This window comes from Zootermopsis nevadensis, unplaced genomic scaffold, assembly GCF_977971745.1.
Source record: "Zootermopsis nevadensis isolate Lab colony 2312 unplaced genomic scaffold, Znev_1.0 Znev_ptg000010l, whole genome shotgun sequence".
In the NCBI taxonomy this organism is placed as follows: Eukaryota; Metazoa; Arthropoda; class Insecta; order Blattodea; family Termopsidae; genus Zootermopsis; species Zootermopsis nevadensis.
In genome coordinates, this window is record NW_028259142.1 from 21,032,738 (window position 1) to 21,046,558 (window position 13,821).

A 13,821-nucleotide genomic window follows, 5' to 3' on the forward strand; every position below is an offset into this window, starting at 1 on the left:
CTTATCGAGAAAATATGATTATGTGCCCTTGTGGCATGATGCCTGTGGTGTTATCTGAAAAGAATAGAAATATTTAGACATCGCCATTTGAGTATCTATTTATTTAAAGTAGGAGCTTCCGGTCAGGCGTGTTCTTTAACCTGTGGCCTTGATTCCGTCCCAGCGCCATCACGCTGATTCTAGAACGGTTCAAATGTAAGACACAAATGACTGACTTAACTTAGTTTTCAGAAATATATATAAATGTAAATTATGGTTCACTGAGGTTTTGTTGCAGATTTGATTTTTTTTATCTAAAGTCCCCATTCGTTAGGGCTGCTTCAAAAGATCAATAAACTGCTGACGTAACATTCAGTTGCTTTATGGAACATCTGGACGGAGCCCACATCTGAGCGCTCTCACAAGGCGCCATAGCCGTGTGGTGGGAGAGACGTCGCTATCTGAGTTCCTGTAAAAGCTTGCACCTTTACCCGATAAACTGTTAACTAACTATCGGTGTCATGGAGGAGTTGGCAATGTGTGGATTGCCCTATGTCCCCGTGTGACCTGCGAGTTAATCTCAGGAGCAATGACCTATATAAGTAGAAACACCAATAACCTGAGATTCCCTCACAACAACATGGCCCCACTTCTGGCTGACGTAGAAAGCTCTAGGTCCACTTCCAGCCCGATGGGTCACTTCGTTGGGAGTGCGCTTATCGTTAATGAAATGCCCGAATAGCGGATAGGGCTCAGGGAACCGACACCTTGACTACCAAGGTCTTGTCACCTCATGACTTCGATTGTTTCCACAGACCACTTGGACAGGTAGGCACAGAAATGCTACAGTGAACGTGGGATAATCTCACAATCTCCCGGACGTTAATCGCGTTACTAATGTTGCACACACAGAACGCATGTAAACAAAACGTGAAGAGTTTCTCCTCGTGTACCAAGCTAAATGTTTGTTATAACTGCTCAGGTGCATTAAGTACAGTGAACTGGGATCGTCTAATTCATTTTGACACACCCTGTATAGTGAGCACAATGTTTGATTATCACTTCTGAACATGTCTTCATCACATACGGACGATGTTTGTGGTACCTCATAAGATGAAGGGTGAGTTACATAAGATTATTTAAAGAGAGATGAAAAATAATATAAATGCTTTAACTATTTTCTAATACAGCAAATCCAGCGTCGTTTTTTTCATTTCTACTCTGACGAAATTCCAAAAATCTTCAGCGTAACGGACGCGGCGGGAATGCGAATAATTCTGTTGCTGTTAATAGCAGGTGGCCCATCGCGTCCAGGTCGTGGCACGATGCGTTTTCCAGTTTTGTTACTGCTTTTGCAAGCTCCTTCGGAACGTAATAAACATAAAGATTTGAAATTGACACTGTTTGTAAAACAAGTGAAATGAAGTTCTACGAACATGTTGCTTATTTGCATGTTTGTTGTTGGCCTAGGTCTCGGTATCACTTACTCGTTGCTTCTTGTGCGTGACATTTGTCGTCCACGTGCACCGGGTCGTGACTTTTGTTTGTGTGTCATTGAAAATATGGTTTGTGACTTAGTATCAGATGAGGAATTAACAGAGTTATTTTTATTTCCCTTGTAAAAATCAAATCTTTTTAATCTTCCGACCAATCAGTTTTCTCAGAAATGTTGAAACGATTAAGGAATATGTTACACAGTACTTATGCTTCATAAATTAATATTGAACTTACGCACTTCGGACCTTTGTCACTCTGAAAGAAATTTCTTCACTTTAATAAAAAGTACAAAATGTTATAAGAATAATAAACTCAGTAGTCGCAAATTACATTTTCTAACTTTATGTTTCCTTCCTATTTAACACCTTAACTTTATTAGTATAAAGTCAAATTTGCTGTTTGCTTCGTTTGATGAATGTAATCAGTTGTGAAATTCTTGCGACACCTCACCCCCTTCCCGCCCGAATTTGTGTAGACCTGTTCAATTAATCACATTTCGCCCCTTTGTTTGGTAGAGATCTAATCTTTGAAGACGAGATTGTCAAATAATATTTACGAATTCAATCTGTATAGCCAACAAGACAACTCTTCAACATTTCGAAATCAATGTTATTTTAGGAAACAACCGATGATTACAGAGATGATCATACAAAATCCATAAATACAAAAGTACATAATGAATAGTCTCTGCGGGATCCGTTCATCGTCCTCCAACAGACTGTTATCTTGGTCTGCATGGCAACTGTAGTCTCGTTGTTCGTCAGGGGAATCACTGTGGCCTTGAGGATCTGTTGTGCAGGGTGACCTGCCTGGACTCCTCCTTCACCTGAACGTCGATCCACACCTGAGGACCTCAAGCATGACAGGTTCTTCGTTGGCAAGACTGAGTATTCGCTGTACGTTGTGATCTTTGCACGATACGCGTTAAATGAACCCATATAGAACTGTCCGCGTCTGTCTGAAGGTCTGTCCTCATAATTCACCTGGATTAAACTCCGTTGAACTGATTCGTCGCCTTGACCTGAAGTGATTTCCCCCCCCCCCCTTCCCCCGAATCCAAGACGCAGAGGCCTTCAGCCGAAGCGATCACAACCACTTTGGGTTCAAATCCCAGAGAACCATCCAAACAAAATCCTTTACACGAAGGACAAGTTGCCTGACGGGATAAACTCTCATAAGCAGCAACAGACCCTAGTTTGAGTAGCCGAGGTTACAAAACCCCCGTTAGCGTAAGCAAATTCCAATTTTAGTTTTAAGGCCCTGTTTACCATTTACAGCAATGCGCTTCGTACGCAGGAATGGTGCTACCTAGCAAGGGACGATGTCGTGCGCTAGAGAAGGATTCCGCCCTTAGGTTTTGTTTGGTTGGTCGCACGACTTATATATCGCTCTGATGATGCAGGCGGCAAGGACTTCTGAATCTCAAGCCATGTTTGACAGCGCAGCCGTATTGTGGTGACTGGCTAGGTTCACCAGGAAGTGGGCCTTGAATCGATTGACGTCGTTTGACTCAGCTGACGTGTAAGCCTGCCGCCTGGAGGGGATGGGGGATGACTACTTGGGGCTGTCCTGATATCAGAGCTTTAATTCTCTGGTGTTAAGAACACGGTGGTAACTTCAACACCGATAGAAAGATTTAATACGAGGTGCGATCGGAAAGTTTCAAGACTGTGTTAATAGAGGGCGAACCGGATGTAGTACGAGCTTCTGCCGATAGTGGGTGCGGCCTACATTCATAGTGAATCAGTGTGCCAGCCAGCATCATCGAATTAGCATTTGTTTCTTAGTTACGGGCGTTTTGGTAGTGCATTACACCGACCCTCCTGCGATTTCGGAATGGCGTGTGCATCAAATTTTGCCAAAGACTCGCCAAAACGGCTACGGAAACCTATGAAATGCTAAAGCAAGCATTTGGGGAGTCCGCAATGGGTCGTGCACAAACTTTTGTGTGGCATTCACGTTTTGAAAATGGCCGAACCTCTGTCGATGATGACGAGCGTTCTGGACGACCATCTTCGAGCACAACGACCGAAAATGTTACGAAGATCGACGTCGTACCATCAACGACTTGTGCGACATTGTTGGGATAGGCTATGGGACCTGTCAGCTGATTCTAAAGGAAGAACTCCACATGCGACGCATCATGACAACGCGCCAGCGCACACCGCCCTCAAAGTTCGGCAGTTTTTGGCCTCAAACACCATGGCCGTCATCCCGCACCCTCCTTATTCGCCGTGTGACTTCTTTCTCTTCCCAAAGATGGAAATTCAGCTAAAGAGAAGGAGATTTGAGACGATAGAAGAGATTCAGGCAGAATCGCAGATGGTGCTTGAGAGGCTGACAAAGAAAGATTTCCAGGGATGCTTCCAGGCTTGGCAGCGGCGCTGGGATCGTTGTGTTCACTCCCAGGGGAACTACATCGAGGGTGATGGATGAATTTAATACCTGAGATGAGTGTACGGGTTTTTATACGCGCAGTCTTGAAACCTTTCGATCGCACCTCGTACCAGTGCATAGACTAGCCTACAACGTATACTGAACTTGCATTACCTATTTTTACCCAAAGACATTGTCTTCAGCATATTCGGGGAAAGAACAACAAAATATATCAGAATGTGAACATCAAAACGAAAAGGGGAACAAATTCCCACATCATATTTTATCACTACCAACGTCCGTGAGCTCCTCTTCTGCACACGTTCACAAAACTAACATCTTCTCTCTCTTAACTCTTCGGAGCAATTCTGTATAAGACGTCCTTGATCTAATGGGTTACAGATTTGCGGTTATTCCAATTTGTGTGTCACAAAACATTGGTGTGACAAGATGTCATGTTCCTTGTCCTCGCATTATATTGCTTCCTGAGGGCATCTGCATATCCACTGGAAGTCTTTCTTACAGATTCGTGTATTGAAACTTTAAGACCTGGGCTCAAACCGAATCCACATATCCTTCTTTGTGACAATAATACCTGGCAGATCAGGATCTGTGGTGGGCAGCGGTTTTCCTTGGGCACCCTTCACAGTAAAGTTCTGCAGCAGTGCTGACAGAATCAGGAAGATGAATTGGCGGGAAAATGTTTCACCAGTACACAGACGCTTACCTGGTGACAAGAAAGCACAATGCAGTTTTAGGAAGTCAAGTGTCAACATTTATAGGCCTTAACTACAATTACTCACCTGAATAATAAATTCCTCACTTTCCAACGAAACAGATGATCCACTCATCATCCTCACATCATATTTGCCCCAGATCCATTTTAATATTATCCTTGTATCCGTGCCATGCCATTTATCTCATGCACAATGTATGTCCTGACCAGTCCTTCGATTTGCATTAATATAATTGAGAAGCTGTTTAATGAGAAATACATTTTTGTGAAGAAACAAAATGTTTTCAAAAGGATCTTGTGGGCCCGTATTCATGGAAGATTTCGATATTCAAAGATGTCTAAAAAATGCGGCTAGAGTTCTATCACATTAGGTTAATGCCCAAAATAAATTAACTCTCAGCAGGTGATTAAAGTAAACTGACGTCTGAGATGAATGAATCACCAAGGTGATAAGACACAAAATGTGATAAGTGAAATGCAAAATGTGACACAAGAGATCTGTCTGTTCACTTACATTCTCAGACTACAGCCACACATCTATCTTGTGATGTTTACCGTAAGAGAAAACATCTTTCTTCTCAGTATATCACGGTTGATAATATTTTATTTAGTGAAGTGGGTGCAACCAGTATCCTCTTTTCACACTATTCTTAGTTTAACATCTCATCATGAACGTTCTGATGGATACTAGTGTGCTGGGTATGATTTCTAAGGCCTGGTCCATTCCAACAGGCAAATTAAATCCCAAAAATTTGTAAACCACACAATCTGTCTCTTCAATTAAATTATATCTGACATGTGGGCAAGGACATATATAACTATTATTGGATCACATGTTTTGTGTGACTGATCACTTTGCTGTGTGACAGGCATAAGATGTGGAACGGTAACTCAGTCTTGGGTGCTTCACCTTTGATTCATCAGACATCATCAGGACCTAGTCAGACGTTTCTTATGTTTTGTAGCAACCCTATGGATGGACTGGCATGTGACTGATTATGTCTTCACTTTAATTCAGGAAGTAACACACAGCTCAAGGCATGACTTTAAAGTAATTATCACAGTCCTGTCAATCATCAAAATTGATACTGTAATGTTACATGACAGCCAAAAAGAAAAATTACGCTCTCATTTTTCAAAGATACAGTCATGAAGAGTGGTCAATGTGGTTTTATATTTTTATGCTTGATTGTATTAAGCAATATGGTGGCACACACCTGCTGAAAAAGGCAAGGAGTAGTCCTTCTTAAGCAGCTGCCCCCTTTCATCCTGAAATCTCTCGGGGCGGAATGCCTCAGGATCACCCCAAAAATCAGGATCATTATGGAAGCTCCACAGGTTCACAATCATTATTGTATCCTGCAATAAATAACTTCTATTAATAAGTTCGCATTTGATTTAAATATGAACTTTGCTAAGATACATATATTAACTGACCTTGGGGATGTTGTAGCCACCAAGCTCTGTGTCCTCCGTGGCTCTATGCAGCAACGATAGTGGAACTAATGTCTCCTTACGCATCACCTCTCGTAGGAAGGCTTCATTATATGGTAACCTGTGCATTAAGCTTGATATTAAATTGCATTTGGTGCTATAACACAGTCACTCAAATCTACGTAAACCATGCAATGGGTATGTATTGCAGTATGTGATAGTCTCAGTATGTAAACTATGGATGAGAAAACAGGGCTGATAGTAAAATATTACGCGCGCACACAGACGTGTGCATGCAGACAAACTTACATACATATTTATTACATTGCATGGATCTACAAGTTAGTCGGATGACATTAGTGGGGGTAAAAACTCATGCTAATTCTAAACATATTGTACAAATTATCACAACAGTACATAATATTAGGGAATTTCACATGAGGGCAAGGAAAGTTAATGAACACATCGGCTTATTTCTGAAGATCAGAAATTCATCAAAAGAGTAAACGGAGTGTGTAATCAAGTGTGCTACTTCAAATTGTGCCTTTCTATTTAGATGAATTAGCCCAAAGAATTTATTACGGATTGAAAAGGAACAAAGTAATCTTATGTGAGAGCGTAAGTGAAGATGACATCAAACACCGATCTGAGTAATATGCGACACTTAACTGGGGTATCAGTTTTTCAATACGATTTGTCCAATTTAGGTGGTTATGAATTTGCAAAGCCATGGATTTTGTGTCTACTGCACTCTCCAAGAGGGTCGAACATGCCTCTTGTCAAGTTGGGCTGTTTCCTAATGCACAGTTTGGATTTGTGGCTATGTTCTCTAGATTGCAGAATAGCCAATAGTTTTATTATATGCATGCTTTGGTAGTTGCAACAATCAATACTCCTAACTTTGCCTTACTGTATTTCACTGCGTCTACTGACCTTTCCCTGTCATCCAGGGTGGGCAGGCGGTCACGTCCTACTACGTCATCCAGCTCTTGCTGTATCTTGGTCTGTGCCTCAGGGTAATTTATTAAGAAGGTCATTGCAAATGTGAGGGTGGCTGTCGCTGTGGTGGCAGCGGGGAACAAGAAGTCAATGCCCACTGCATGCAGCTGCTCCTCTAGAAGGGAATCAATTCAAGAAACTCTAAAAACTTGTCTAGTCTCACAGCCAATGTCCTTGAGATTCTGTTATCTGCCTCGTTCATAATATAAGATGATGAAACTCACCTGAGAAGGAGGAGTGTTCTGCAGTCTCAGCGCGTCTCTTCATCTCCTTGAGGAAGATATCTATGAAATCGCGCGCGTAGTCTTCAGAATATGTTGCCTTATGCTCCATCACTGCTTCCTGCAACATTCATTATTCGGGTGACCGGCGTTTTGCCTGTCATGCATGATGACATTTATATTAAAACAAATGAGATAACAGCAACAAGTTCTGGACAAGAGCCCTAACGCTGATGTTATCCTGAGGAAGATAGGGGGATGATTATGGAAATTGGTTGTTAAAGAGTAGAGAAAGACATTTGTGATCTATGGGAATGTTCATTTTTGGCTGATTTCACTACTTTGCCATTGGCTCAGATTTAATAGCCTCGAATGATATGAGATTAACTAATATCAAAATTTTAAACAATATAGAAGGAAATATTCATGACCTAGTTTAATGTAATGTCTATAATTTGACCTGAGGTGATGAGGAAAGTCTTGATTTTGAGTATTCAGACCCAGTATTAATTGGCAACCTCCTGAGCATGATTCCAGAAAGCTAACCTCTCATTTGTAACATTTTGTGTGGCAGTGAATGTATTAGGCACTGCCATAGGACTGTGTACTTCCCTTCATATGGCTGGTTGGATGGTCCAACCCCTTGAAGATAAAAGAAGATCCAACTCTGAGATATAATGATCAACTAATCCTTAGACAATGGATGATATCAAATATGATGTTTCTCTAGAGAGTCATCCATTGTAACAAACATCAGAAAATCACCCTGATATCAACCCAATCAACTGCTGAACTTTGAAGAAAACTAATGCTGAAGCGGCCCTGTCGTGTCAGATTTACGAGTGATGCTGTCCAGCGACAAGAGAAGAAATGAATGTTCGTGGCAAATTTTAATGTTTTTCGAGATGAACGTGGGGGTAGTGTGTATGAGAACAGGGAGTTGCTGAGAATATCTGGACTGAAGAGTAATGAAGTAACAGGAGGATGAAGGAAATTACGTATTAAGCAGCTTCAGAAATTGTGCTCGTCGTTAAATGTGTTAATTGGGTCATCAAAACCCTAGAGGGGTGACACCCCCGAATTTTACGAACAAGATTTGAGCGGTCTGTTGCACTGACAACAGCGGTCGAAGTAGAGTGCGAATTCTTCTTCGTCGCTCGTGAAGACGGCTGTAGTGTGGCGTCTGTTCCTGAATACTGAGGGACCGATTAAAGCGGAAAAGTTTACGCACTCACCAAGGGACCAGACACACTGTCTGCATCTGCCTTAATCACATGGAAGCTGTGGCGGGCCGTGCATGAGAGCAAGGGAGCATTGCTTCCGTAGTTGTGAAACGAAAACAAAAGAATACATGCATAAAGAGTTAATTTGGATAATAAGGATTGTGAATATTGTCATCTCTATAAACATGGAGCGTGGCGAAGCAGGAGACCGGACCGCAGGCAGCGAGTGTCCTTGGGCGACGTAGCAAGTTTCCTTTCGTTAATCTTCGTAAGAGTTCGTCCCACCCGAAGCAACTCTGGCTATGTTGTCCGCGCTCGTTGGCCTGTAGTGCAGAAGCGATAGAATGTGTTCTTTCAATGGTGATGTGAAAATTAAGTGTTATTTGTTGGCCAAGCCTGTTGTATCTGAATAAAGAAACGTACGGACCAAGACTGGATTCGGTGATATCAACAGCATTGAAACGACATGAGAACCCTCAAACCAACGTTGTTTTAACAATGCAGCCTGTGTTTTGTTCTGCAGGATTACCTCCATGTACTTGAGCATGTTCCGAGTCGCCTGAATGAGGTCTGTGAACCCGCTGTAGTAAGGAATGAGGTGTCTAATCCACGGCGTCTGCGCAAGGGCATTTCCTGTGACGTCGACACTTTTCTGGAAGCGTAACGCTTGTCGAGTGAAGCGTAGTAGTTTGTCGTGATCCTTGGTGGGAAAGCGCTGTCCAGTTATAATGAACCATATCGCATTGAAGAATGTGGCGTAGAAGATGTCAGGTACCAGAGCAAGGCCGTCTGAGAAAATGTCCTGAAAAAGATAGGAGTTGCTTTTACTCGAAACCTGTAAAGATGCCCAGTTTCTTTCCGTCATAATTTACTATTAATATTATTCCATGTATTCGCCATTTTTTGGGTTACTTAATTCTATGTATCTGAGGAAAATCTTACCCCTGACGTACATAATACAGCAGCTATTTCTGAAATACATTTTGTTTTTTAATACGTGTTACATGCATTATACAGATTTCGAGTGAGGAATTATATATTTTACATGAGCAATTTTCTAATGATGTGTGATGTCCTTATAATGTCGGTTTTGTGAAGTTCCCTGCTGTGTTAGCAAATTTAGTGAGTTGATTCAATAAACTTTATACCAGTCCCTATGTGGGATTACTCACTCTGATTTTAGCTACGTTCAACTTGTCACATTTCCATTTGTTTTTAAATATGTTGGTGTTATATAAGTCATGTACGACTTGCATTGAGGAGTGTATTAGAAATAATCACGGCCTTCCTGATCCGTTAATGTTCCTCTCTGCGTCACCTTACACACAGAAAACAATGTCTCACGAAATTCAACTGAGTTGCCACTGTTCTCTGCAAATAAATGTCAGTCGTTTGAGAACTCGTTTGTGAGATTTTCAGAAAATCTTTTTAATGAAATTCACTGGTATATTAGGAGGAATTATATTGTCACCGGAGTCGACCTTTACTCCTGTCACTAACTTTAACTTTAAGCATAGTAAGCAGTGAGGAATTAATATAGTACGAGCTCTTACAGACACGGTTATGAGCATCTGAGTCCCATAAAAGACGGAGGAATTTTTGATCAGATAGCGGCTATCAGCTTCCCAAAACGGGAACTGCTTCACGTTCTGTTACCTTGCTCTCGCGCCGCTCATTAAGAAGATCCAGCAAGTCCTGTATCTCTTCCTTCCCGATGTCTTCTAGTTGAACAAATCGCCTTCCGAAACCAAAATCTCGCATGTGCCTTAAAGCGAAGCGTCTCTGCTCCTCCCAGAACACGTCGTCCGTAAAAATTATTCCTGCGGGACGTAAAAGGAGAGATTCAGGTTCATTGAACGACTGGACACGTCAAGGTCACTATTGCCTTGTATGGAATTTGATAAATAAGTTGCGGTTTGGATCAATGAGAGGGCACGCGATTCTGACCTTAGTTTACAATTTACGTCTCCAAAAAAAGTTGTTTACAGTTTAATTATACCGACAGTATTTTTTTCGTTTGTGTCAACTGCGTGTTCAGCTTTCTTCAAACTAACTAAACAAAATGAAAGCATGATGTGGAGGCCGGCATAATCGTTTCCGGGATCATGTGATACATTTTGGTGCATGCGCAAAGCAGTTAGTAGAGTCAAATATTACTTAAAATTCATATTAAATGTCTCGAAATGGCCTTTTGTAGGATACTCACGGAAATGCACAATACAAATCTGACCAAAGTCACTCAGTAAAAGAGCCTTCAATATTCGTAATAAAAGAAATAATTTTTGAATGTATTCAGTGCAGTACTTAAATTACCAGCTAGCTACTCGAGCTAGCCTCAGATCTGTACCAATGATTCGAGAGGAGTGAAATAAAGTTAAAGGTAAAAGGTGGAGAAATGTGCTGACACCTCTTGTCGATTTAATGACGCTCACCCAGGTTCTTGTTGTACGTGCGCATGTCAAAGACGGGAGCCTTGACCCTTCCCTGGAACTCGGGTCGCGTGAGCACGTGCTTGATGTTCTGGTAGTCATTGACGACTACTGTAAGGAAGGGTCCGAGGTACAGACCCATGATCTTGGTACGGTATTTCTGTGCCAGTTTGTGGAAGCCTATGTGAGTGAACTTGAAATTGTTCAGCAGCACGAACCAGTAACTTCCCCACACAGGCAGGCGAGGCGGACCTGAAGGAGAGTTGAGAGTCATTACAGAACAGCTGATGAAGAAGCAGTTCGATCCGTCACTGGTCCAGCTTACTCAAGTTATTTCACATCTTATTTCCCTATGGTCTTCTTAAATGATCACCTCACTTAAGAAAATTATGCTGACTGGATTCCACAGGTTAGGAGTATTATCCGGCGTCCAAGATTTGTGATCTCAGAAAATAAAATACTTTGTCTTTCATGATGGTATAAAAATTCTTCGGGAGAAACCGTTTGATGGTCTGCTTCTCAAGAAAGACTCTGGTCCATACAGCCAATAACTTTTTTTTTATTCCTGACGACTTTTGTTTACCAGAATCATGTGTTGATGTTTACAAATTAATCGAGACCCAAATATCAGGCGTCGAGTTACGATTAATTATTCTGCATTACTCATGATTTGTAGATACGCACAGAGTTTTACAGCAAGGCAATTAATTTCCTTTTTTCTAAAATCTTTCCCTCATGTTTACACAGAAAACAAAAAGTCTCTTTGCCTTGCCGCTGCAGTCGGTTTAAAATGCGTAATACATTTCATGGCTTCTCCTTATGCCAGTCAGTTGTAATGAGTGACAGTCGGTATCCTTGTGATGAGAGGAAGTTTTATTCCGAGTGTCTGCGGGATATTTCAGTGCGGTAGTGTTGACACTACTGAAACTTTAGTGAAAACAAAAAACCCCATCTCATCTGAGCTACTCGCTAAATTGATAAACTAACTCTTGAGGTTTAAACCTCGCGGTCTCTCCAAATACAAAATTGCTTGTGAAATTTTGAGTCAGATTACACATTTCGCAGGACTCCTTGTGCGGAGGATCCCCCACGTCGCAAGGCCTCTGCTGCACAGAACAGCACGTCAAAGAAGTACGTGGGCAATCATCCATGCCTTGACCGGGATTCGAAGCCACGATCGAATTTATCAAAGCTGCCAAGACCTGGGTTAAACTTACAGATTTCCATACCGAATTATGCAATACATGAGAGAGGCCGTCAGATAATGCATTCGACTTTAAAACTGACTTAACTGAGAAGCACGAAGAAGTAAGGTTAATAACAAATTGACACATCCATAGCCGGCAAACATGTACTAATGGACATGTGAGTTAAGCCTATTATAATATATAATCTTGTATAGTTTTCTTTGTTATGGGGCAAAATTAAATGTTATTACTTTACTTATCTGATTAATGTAATATGCGTATTGTTATGTGTATACACTAACTTCTGACCATCAAGAATCATAAGTAGCTACTGTGGGGTACTGTAATAATACAAGTAGTTATAATCCCTGACGATGGTTCATATAGGCCGAAACATTTCGATTCCTCAAGTGTTTCATAAATGTGTTAGTAATTTTAATAGCCGCGAATAGTCTAAGACGTGTATTTACTACATTTATATAAACTTGTACCTGGTGGGAAGTTTGGTGGCCGCTGGTTGGTGAACCTGTAAATGTAAAACAGCGCCAAACAAACGACGATCAGAAGCAGTACCAGCGCCATCACGCTGATTCTAGAACGGTTCAAATGTAGGACACAAATGACTGACTTAACTCAATTTTCAGAAATATATGCGAATTTAAATCATGGTTCACTGAGGTTTTGATTCTGATTGGATCGAGTTATCTAAAATCCATCTTCGTCATTCGGAATTACGTGATCCGAGGAGGAAGGAACGAATTTGCCTTTCTACTTAAAGGTCATCCCGCCAGAAGAGCTTATCAATACAAAGAGTTACTGCCAGGAATCTACAATCCTTGGCCTATCTGTTTTGACAGATGTACTTTATTAGTTTCCCTACGCACTAATGCAACTGACTGTAAATGTCCGTAAAGCAAGAGCAGTTTTAGGCCCTTCTGGTATCAAATACGTCCTATTATTTTCTGTTCATATACGAAGTGAGTCTTATCGAGCAAATATGATTATGTGCCCTTGTGGCATGATGCCTGTGGTGTTATCTGAAAAGAATAGAAATATTTAGACATCGCCATTTGAGTATCTATTTATTTAAAGTAGGAGCTTCCGGTCAGGCGTGTTCTTTAACCTGTGGCCTTGATTCCGTCCCCGCGAAGTAGCACCAAATAGCAATGGATTGCTGACGTAACATTCAGTTGCTTTATGGAACTTCTGGAAGGGGCCCGCTCCTGAGCGCTCTGACAAGGCGCCATTGCTTTATTTATCTGTGTTCGGTAAACATGATTGTAAGAATTATTCTTCTATAGCACTACACCCCTTTTAGTGTAGCCTTGGCTTGTCTTGTGATCGATGCCCAGTCCTCCCTATTATGTGATTCTCTTCTCCAGCCTCTTACGCCCATCTGTTTAAGATCAGACTCCACGTCTTGTATCCACCGGAGTTTCGGTCTTCCTTTCTTTAATTTGCCTTGAGGTTTACTATTGAAGTTCATCTTACATCCTCTATCATCACTCATTCGGAGTATATGTCCAAGCCATTCTATCCTCCTTGTCTTTATTACAGCTACAATATCTGAGCTTTTGAACAGCTTCTCCAGCTCGATATTCATTCTAATTCTCCATAGGCCATTGTCACATATTGGACCAAAAATCTTCCTTAAAATTTTCCTTTCCCAGGTCATAAGCATTCTTTCAGCTAGAGATGTTAAGGTCCAGCATTCTGATCCGTACAATACTATAGGTCGTA

The 13,821-nt window shown here is 41.4% G+C and overlaps 1 protein-coding gene across 2 annotated transcripts; it reads right to left on the reverse strand.

The window, feature by feature from the left end:
• Positions 1-82: 82 nt before the first annotated feature.
• Positions 83-12,724, reverse strand: LOC110840731 (putative cytochrome P450 304a1). 2 transcript variants are annotated; one of them, XM_087346818.1, is made up of 10 exons: positions 12,573-12,724; positions 10,898-11,146; positions 10,122-10,285; positions 8,995-9,267; positions 7,246-7,363; positions 6,956-7,136; positions 6,026-6,143; positions 5,806-5,947; positions 4,448-4,579; positions 83-179 (listed from the first exon to the last, which is right to left on the reverse strand). In XM_087346818.1, the coding sequence occupies exons 1-10, from the start codon at positions 12,661-12,663 to the stop codon at positions 169-171; spliced, it is 1,479 nt and encodes a 492-aa protein (XP_087202944.1). In that variant the 5' UTR covers positions 12,664-12,724; the 3' UTR covers positions 83-168. The 2 variants fall into 2 exon arrangements, with proteins under 2 accessions (XP_087202944.1, XP_087202943.1); XM_087346817.1 differs by lacking the exon at positions 83-179 and having other exon boundaries at positions 2,065-4,579.
• Between the last annotated feature and the right edge of the window lie 1,097 nt (positions 12,725-13,821).